Genomic DNA, 8,501 nt, shown 5'->3' with positions numbered 1-8,501 from the left:
CTTTATTGGCCGCCGCAGCTTCCGGTTCCGGGAGCGGCTGGTCGCGCTCGGTCCCCGGCGCCGAGGATGGCTGGCAGCCGGCTGGAGACCGTGGGCAGCATCTTCTCGCGGTGTGTGCTCGGAGCTGGGGCAGCAGAAGGACCTGCCCGGGTTGGGGGGGCCTTCCCGGCGGGTCCTGCTCTTGCCGGCGCGGGCCACAGCGGGGCCCGGCATCGCATCCCGCGGGGTGTGAGCGCGGGAGCCGTGCTGTCCCCTGGCTGTCAGCAGTTGTGCTTGGCGACGACTTCTCGGTCCCGGGTGGAGGTGTCTGGGACGAGGCCGTTGGGCGATCATTGGCGCTTCCCGGGACGGCGCCGGGGAGGGACGCGCGGAAGGGGAGTCGGGTCGGCTTGGCGACGTGGAAGGGCGCCTGTCCTCCCCGGAGGTGGGCAGCAGCCCTGCCCCGCGCCCGCCCGGTACTGAATTGCGGACCGCCTGATCCCTGGGCTGGACGGAGTCGGGGTATGGCAGGCTGTTGTCCCCTGACCCCTGCTCTGTTCCCTGCCCCAGGACTCGGGACCTGATTCGGGCCGGGGTGTTGAAGGAGAAGCCGCTCTGGTATGACATCTATGCCGCCTTCCCCCCGCTGAGGGAGCCGGTCTTCCGCAGGCCCCGCTTGAGATACGGCAAGGCCAAAGCGCCCGTGCAGGACATCCTGTACCACGAGGATCGCATTAGGGCGTAAGTGTGCAGCCCCCGTGGTCATGCCGGGGACGCGAGGCCTCGGGCTTCGGAAGGTAGCAGCCTGGTAACTTACCTAAGGAGGCTTGTCCTGGGGCGCAGGCTGGGGCATCTAGGCAGATTGGGAAGTGAGCGCCCGAGGTGGAAGAAACAGAAGCTGTGGGGCAGGGAATGCAGAGCCCAGCGGCGTGTTTCCGGGCACGAGCGTGGCACCTTAACGCATTCCAATCTGCCAGTTTCTTCTTTGTGTTCGTGTAATTGCCTTTAGGTTTAGAGGGTTTAGGAAGGTTTCCCGGTAAAGTCAGCTCTCTTCCTGTCAGTTTCAAAGTGCAGATCAGGTGTTGAAAGCAGCAGATGCCCATTCTCCAGTCTCTTCTCCTTCTCTTGCTTTCTCCTCAAACCTAAACGGCCACAGAAGACCTGCTTCTAATGGCAGTGCTTTTTCCTAAGATTTTATTTTATTTTATTTGAGAGGTAAGAGTTACAGACAGAGGCAGAGAGAGAGAGAGAGAGAGAGGTCTTCCATATGCTGGTTCACTCCCCAAATGGCTGCAATGGCTGGAGCTGCACCGATCTGAAGCCAGGAGCCAGGAGCTTCCTCCAGGTCTCCCACGTGGGTACTGGGGCCCAAGGACTTGGGCCATCCTCTACTGCTGTCCCAGGCTGTTAGCAGGGAGCTGGATTGGAGGAGGAGCAGCCGGGACTAGAACCAGCGCCCTTGTGGGATGCCGGCCCTGCAGGTGGAGGCTTACCCTACTGTGCCACAGCGCCGGCCCCCCTGGCAGTGTTCCTAAAGATGTCCTCAGTACCTGTCCTAGCATGTGGCATGTAAGCTGCTCCGACACTGTCTCCTGAGGGAAGCCACTACTGGCCGCACTGTGGCCGGCTGAGGAGGAAGGATGGAGGGTCACATGGGGGCCGTCAGCGTTTTATTAGCTCCTTGAATCAAGGCTGGGTCGGTGATTAGAATCCACTTCTGTGGCCACGATTAGCATCCCCGTCTGCCTGTCAGAGCTCTAAATGAGCAGTAAAGCCCTCACTGGGAACCTGCTGACACAGGCTTCCCCTGAGGTGCTGACGAGATCTTAGTACCACAGCTTGGATGCTTCCTTTCTCCTCAGTGTCGAGCCTGGTGATTGACCTGAGTGCAGATCTCTATTCCTGCCGCCGCAGTTAAACTCCCCTGGGGTCCAGGCACCTCTCCTTGAAGGCCCCCCTTGGCCCCCACACTTTTTTAAGGTAGCAGAACAAGTATGGTTTTATTGTACCTGGAAATTCTCAGGGGAGAATGTGAGCTCTTTCGGGGGGAATTAAATGCCTTTTTAGCACTCTCTGTTGGACCCAGTACGTACTTGGTGGGGGTGTGGTTGTGTTTCATTTACACACTAAAATGATGTGTGCCTCTACTTTGGGTAGCGTTGCAGAATTTGGAACATTTTATTGCTTCCTGTTTCTGGTTGAATGTGATTACCTTGTATTTATGTAATTCATTGAACCTTTATCTCTGTGGGTTTTTTTTTGGTAGGGGGATATTTTTAAGAACTTATAACAAATTCCAGATGTATCAGAACGTAAATGTAAAAGGGAAGTCATAACTGTACTGGAAGAAAACCTGGGAGAACTTAAAAACCATCTGAGTGATAAAGGCCTTTCTGAGCCTGCCGTAAAACCGAGAAACCATAAAGAAAACATTCAGATTTCCTCCATAGCAAAATGCCACAACTAGAATCAAGGGCCAACTGGGAAAGGTTTTCTGCAATTAATTTCCTACTGGTGTGCTACAAAGTTTGCTCATAAATCAGTAAGAGAAAGACCATTGTCTTAGTTTGGGCTGCTTAGTAAATTACCAGGCTTCTGAACACCAGCAAGGTGTTCCTCATCGTTCTGGAGGCTGGGGTGGGGGTGCTCTGCCTTTTTTATTTATTTTTATGAAATGTTTGATTTATTTATTTGAGAGGTAGAGTTACAGACAGTGAGAGGGAGACACAGAGAGAAAGGTCTTCCGTCCATTGGTTCACTCCCGAAATGGCCGCAACGGCTGGAGCTGCGCCAATCCAAAGCCAGGAGCTAGGTGTTTTGTCTGGGTTTGCCATGTGGGTGCAGGGGCCCAAGGACTTGGACCCTTCTTCTACTGCTTTCCCAGGCCATAGCAGAGAGCTGGATCAGAAGAGCAGCTGGGACTAGAACCGGTGCCCCTTATGGGATGCTGGCGCCACAGGCGGAGGATTACCGTATAGCACCACAATGCAGGCTCCTCCGCCTTCTTTGTGTCCTCACAAGGGGGAACCAGAGAAGTAAATGCTCTGCTCTCACCCTCTTACAAGGCGGCTGATCCCTGCCTGAGGGCTCAGCTCGTGATCTAGTCCCCGTCCAGAGGCCCCACCCCACACGCCGGCACACCGGGATTAGAGTTGTAACAGGAATTTTAGGGCTGACACGAGCATTCAGTCTGTAACGGCTACCAAACAGGAAGATGGGCGAAGAACATGGCCAGGTCACAGAAAAGGAAGTTCTGTTTGCTGTTAAGCTTGAGACCGCGTCCAGTCTCTTTCATAAGAGAAGCCAATTAAAATGACAATGAGCTGTCCTTTCTCAGCTTACCAAGCTGGTGAAGATCAAAAGATGAAAAGTCACGCGGAAGCAGGCATTCAGACATTACTGGAAGTTGTGCAGTCTCTTTGGAAAGCATTTTGGCAGGTTGGTTTGCTTAGTTACGATTGCACACGTCCTGATCAGTAATACCATGTGTGTGAGGTAGGGTAGGGAAGGCAGCGGTGAAGGGCTGGAGTCCGTCTGCATACACTGGTTTAAAGTGAGTTCTAGGGACTTCCAGGTGAAACAAGGCAAGCTGTGGGGGGAGCGGGGACTGACTGCCTGGTGGACACCGGGCCTCCTTTGTGGGTGATAAAAGTGGGAGCAGACAGAAGTGAGAGTTGTACAAATCTGTGAATGTATGAACTATCAGTGAATTGTACACTTAACAATGATGAATTTGGGGGTGGGCATTTGGGGCAGTGGTTAAGACTCTATGGGATGCCCACATCCCAGAGTGGAGTGCTTGATTCAAGGCCCAGCAACTCTGCTTCTCCTCCAGCGTCTTGCTGTGTGCCCCCTGGAAGGCAGTAGGTGATGTTCAGCTACTTGGGTTCCTGCTACCCATATGGAGGACCCGGATGGAGTTCCTGGCTCTTGGCTTCAGTCTGGCACAGCCCTGGCTGGTGTGGGAGTTTGAGGAGTGAACCAGCTGATAAAAGCACTCTCTGTCTTGTCTGTCTGCCTTTCAAATGACGTGAAGACAGACAAAAAGACTTATTTTATGAAGTGGAAATTTTAACTCAGTTTCAAAAAAGGCAAGATGTAGAACAGTGTTTCTTTTTTAAGGATTTATTTATTTCTGTTTGAAAGAGTTACAGAGTGGGAGAGGCAGAGAGGCCTTCCATCTGCTGGTATACTCCCCAAAGGTCACAACAGCCAGGGCTGGGCCAGGCTGAAGCCGGGAGCCAGGAGCTTCATCACTGTCTCCCACGTGGGTACAGCACAGGCTGTGTAGGTCGCGCTGTCCTGACACCCCTGGGGCCCTGCACTGTGTTCCTGGGCACCATCTGTAGTTGGAGGTTTATATTGTAATGTTTATTTTCTAGGAAGTTTTATTCAGCCTATGGATCTGGTCCAAAAGCTTTTGATCTATTCAATCCAAACTTCAAGTCTACCTGTCAACGGTAAGTCACTGTGCGAGCCCTGGGTTTCTGCCCTCCCACCTCTCCCCTCCTTCTATTTTGGTTTAGTTACCAGTTTGAGGAATTTTGTTGAATTCCACTTGTGGAAAAATATGTTCCTTCTAGAAGGTCTGTTAAGGGAGGGCTTGATGCTGTGTAGAAGCACAACTTCACAGCCCTGACATATAGACCTGAGTTGTGACTGCTTACAATTCTAGGTTTGTGGAGAAATACATTGAGCTACAGAAACTTGGAGAAACAGACGAAGAAAAGTTATTTGTGGAAACAGGGAAGGCTTTATTGGCAGAAGGTATCATTTTAAGACGAATAGGAGAAACAAGAACTGTGAGTATCTGTTTTTAAAGATTTATTGGGGCCGGCACTGTGGCATAGAGGGTAAAGCCTCTGCCTGCAGAGCTGGCATCCCATATGGTTGTCAGTTTGAGTCCTAGACGCTTCAGTTCCGATCCAGCTCTCTGCTATGGCCTGGAAAAACAGCGGAAAATGGCCCAAGTCCTTGGGCCCCTGTGCTCGCATGGAAGACCCGGAAGAAGCTCCTGGTTCCTGGTTTCAGATTGGCACAGCTCTGGCCGTTGCAGCCATTTGGGGAGTGAACCATTGAATGGAAGACCTCGCTCTCTCTGCCTCTCCTTCTCTCTATTTAACTCTGACTTTCAAATAAATAAATAAATCTTTAAAAAATCTTTAATAAATAAAATCTTTAATAAATCTTTAAAAAAAAAAGATTTATTTAATTATTTGAAAGTCAGAATTACACAGAGAGACGGAGAGAGATCTTCCATCTGCTGGTTTACTCCCCAGGTGGCCTCAACAGCCAAGGCTGGGCCAGGTGGAAGCCAGGTGTCAGGAGCTTCTTCCGGGTCGCCCACATGGGTGCAGGGGCTCAAGTGCTTGGGCCATCTTCTGCTGCTTTCCCAGGCCATAGCAGAGAGCTGGATAAAAAGTAGAGCAGCCAGGCCATGAACTGGCACCCATGTGGCATCATGGGCTATGGCTTTACACCGCAACACCCATCCCAAGAGCTCTGAGTATTTTATTGTTTAAAATGTTTTTGTTGTCTATCTGTCACAAGTTGAAGAGAGGTTTGATTTTCTTTCTTTTTTTTTTTTTTAATTTTTTGACAGGCAGAGTGGACAGTGAGAGAGAGATAGAGAGAAAGGTCTTCCTTTGCCGTTGGTTCACCCTCCAATGGCCGCCGCGGTAGGCGCGTTGCTGCCGGCGCATCGCGCCGATCCGATGGCAGGAGCCAGGTGCTTCTCCTGGTCTCCCATGGGGTGCAGGGCCCAAGAACTTGGGTCATCCTCCACTGCACTCCCTGGCCACAGCAGAGAGCTGGCCTGGAAGAGGGGCAACCGGGACAGGATCGGTGCCCCGACCGGGACTAGAACCTGGTGTGCCGGTGCCGCAAGGCGGAGGATTAGCCTAGTGAGCCGCGGCGCCGGCCGAGAGGTTTGATTTTCTTTCCTGATCCTTGGCTCATGTTCTTAAACTCTAGCTCTGATACTGTTAGATTCAATGTACTGGAATGTTGTGGTAATGACTGCTTCTTGGAACAAACAATTCATTATTAGGAGTTTTGCAGCTGTGGTTCTATAGACATTTTTGTCATGTTTCCCTTTGTCATAGTAGGATTTGGCCCAAGAGGCCAGTGCTCAGCTGCTCACTCAGTGACAGAATGCGCCTAGTGTGGCTTCAGGCAGCTAACAGGGGAAATGCCAGCGTGTGTGTGACTCACCTCTGTCCGCTCTTCTAAGCAACAGGAAGGTGGTCCTGTTTCCAGGAAGTCTGAACGTGAGAGTGCCAGACCCCAGGCTGGGGTGGAAGAAAACCAGCCTCGGAGAGAGGACCCACAGGCCCCGCGCTTGGAGGCGTCTGCAGATGAGTGGAAAGGCCTGCCGCCTGCCTGAGGGCCGCGGCCGCGGTGCCGCCAGCCACGCTCTGCTCCCCAGCTGAAGCCCGAGCTGTTTCGAACAGCAGAACTGTGTAAATGTTTCTTGATCTCCAAGGCATCATGTTTGCCTTTTCTTAGTTCCTGTCTCTCGGCCGTCCTAAAGCTCAGCATCATGGTTTGAAAGAGCTTCAGTTTTAGGACATTACAAATAAAGACTCCCCCTGTTGCATACAAAGTAAATTGACTTTGAAATTGTAAATAACACGGCGAGACCTCGGGAAAGATTGTTGGAGTGGGAGTTGTTCGGAGTCGGTTTGCTCTGATGTTTGTGTTGGCGAGTGGGCTGGCTGCATTTGATTCCCTGGTGTGTATCTGCATCCCTCTGCCTTTTATCTTCACGTGTGGTGTGGTCTCTTCACCAGCTCCCTCTCTCTGTAGACCATCTTTATACATTTTGCAAGAGAACTACTGACTATTTTTTTTAAAGATCTATTTATTTGAAAGAGTTAGAGCTGGGGGTGGGGGGGTGGTCTTCCATCTGCTGGTTACTCCCCAATTGGCCGCAATGGCTGGAGCTGCGCCAATTAGAAGCCAGGAGCCAGGAGCTTCTTCTGGGTCTCCCATGCGGGAGCAGGGGCCCAAGGATTTGGGCTATCCTCTACTGCTTTCCCAGACCATAGCAGAGAACTGGATTGGATGTGGAGCAGCCAGGACTTTTAACCGGTGTCCATATGGGATGCTGGCACCGCACTGGCCCAACTATTGACTTTCAGTTTGAGGCCAAGCTGATTGTGCTTTGCAGTAAGAGTGAGGACCTAACACTGATGATGGACAAACACCAAAACTACCTAGAATGTCACAGATCGAGTGTGTGGCAGGCAATTAGGACAGGTATTGGTTGCTCAGTGCTTATTTATTGGGTGAATGAATGAGTGATTACACCCGCTGAAACTGACTTCCAGTGACATCTCAGTAGGTAACTGGGTTGCCCGGTGCAGGGTCACCTAATTCAGATGACTTTCTCCACCGGTAACCTGCCTCCCTTACCCACTGTCTTGCCTTCCTCTTTTCTCTTATGTTTTACTAAGTAAAGAAAATAGACCTCTGAGATTGTAGCCTTCGTATCTGCGATGAAACCAGTAGTTTTCAGTTCCTAGGAATGCTTAAGATTCCTTATTTTAAAACTTATGTGGATTTTCTACCTGGTTCTTCTTTGTGCAGGGTTTCTTCCGCCTCCTGGTACACAGTAGGCAGGGTCCTCAACCAGCCTACACATCCTTACACACGATGCGGGGAGCAGGTGCGGCAGGAGCAGTTCTGAGCAGTGCTGTTTCCCCATAGCCTTATCACTGCTTAGGCATTTCGTTACTTTTAGATGAGGAAGAAAATCTAATCCATGGGAACACATATGTTAGGCAACTGTTGTGTACTGAGTGCCACACTGGGCCTTGGGAAGAGGACTTGTGTGGGTAAAGGAGCTGGGTCCGTTTTCAGTGGAATAGTGGAGAAAGAGGCGTCCCTTAGCTTCAGGCCTTACGTTGCCAGGTTTTTAAAGGCAGTTTCTTTGCCACAATAATGAAGCCTCTTTTTAAAAAAGTTTTTTATTGCATAATTCTTCAAAAAATTATACATGATTTGGAATTTAAAAGTAAATAGTCTCCCATTTCTGTCCCTTGCTACCCATATTCCCTTCCCTGAGGCCACACTACCGCCATTTTCTTTGTGTGGCTTTCTAGAAATATTCCGATTGTGTCTACAGAGCTGCTGTACGTATGAGCCTGTACCTTGTTTTTCCCGCTAATACTCATTTGTCACAGAGATCTTCCATCACGGTTTGATCAGTGCCCAGCCGGTGAAAACGTACCTTGTTTCTGTGTACCGAGCTGCGGTGGCCTGGTGCACCTGTGGGTGCTGGCTCAGGGGACAGCTCACCTGTAGTTTCTGTCATCTCCACAGAAATCGTGCTGAGTTATATACTTACTGGCAACGTGTGAGTGCCTGTTGTCCCACACATGTTTTTTCTTTAAATTGGAAGAGAGTGCTCCCGTGTGCTGGTTCACTCTCCAAATGCCCGCAGCGGGGCTGGGTGGAGCTGAGCTCTGCTGGCAGCCATGGACTCAGCCCAGGTCTCCCAGGTGAATGACAGGAGCCCA

At 51.0% G+C, this 8,501-nt stretch overlaps 1 protein-coding gene across 2 annotated transcripts; it reads left to right on the top strand.

Moving 5' to 3' along the window:
• MRPS23 (mitochondrial ribosomal protein S23) lies at nucleotides 1–6,614 on the top strand. 2 transcript variants are annotated; one of them, XM_062216400.1, is made up of 5 exons: nucleotides 1–110; nucleotides 550–720; nucleotides 4,362–4,439; nucleotides 4,655–4,781; nucleotides 6,218–6,614. In XM_062216400.1, the coding sequence occupies exons 1-5, from the start codon at nucleotides 67–69 to the stop codon at nucleotides 6,362–6,364; spliced, it is 567 nt and encodes a 188-aa protein (XP_062072384.1). In that variant the 5' UTR covers nucleotides 1–66; the 3' UTR covers nucleotides 6,365–6,614. The 2 variants fall into 2 exon arrangements, with proteins under 2 accessions (XP_062072384.1, XP_062072382.1); XM_062216398.1 differs by having other exon boundaries at nucleotides 6,212–6,613.
• The last annotated feature ends 1,887 nt before the right edge of the window (nucleotides 6,615–8,501 follow it).

The sequence above is a fragment of the Lepus europaeus genome, chromosome 18, assembly GCF_033115175.1.
Source record: "Lepus europaeus isolate LE1 chromosome 18, mLepTim1.pri, whole genome shotgun sequence".
Lineage (NCBI taxonomy): Eukaryota > Metazoa > Chordata > Mammalia > Lagomorpha > Leporidae > Lepus > Lepus europaeus.
Note: the sequence above shows the minus strand (reverse complement) of the source record. Positions and strands in the feature narration are given on the sequence as shown.

What these genes read in the sequence shown, in the direction of transcription:
- MRPS23 (XM_062216398.1), top strand. Translation starts at nt 67, where the DNA reads ATGGCTGGCAGCCGGCTGGAGACCGTGGGCAGCATCTTCTCGCG. An exon ending in GTGGGCAGCATCTTCTCGCG is followed by an intron (nt 111 to 549) that starts GTGTGTGCTCGG and finishes TCCCTGCCCCAG; the next exon opens with GACTCGGGACCTGATTCGGG. An exon ending in GAATAGGAGAAACAAGAACT is followed by an intron (nt 4,782 to 6,211) that starts GTGAGTATCTGT and finishes CGCTCTTCTAAG; the next exon opens with CAACAGGAAGGTGGTCCTGT.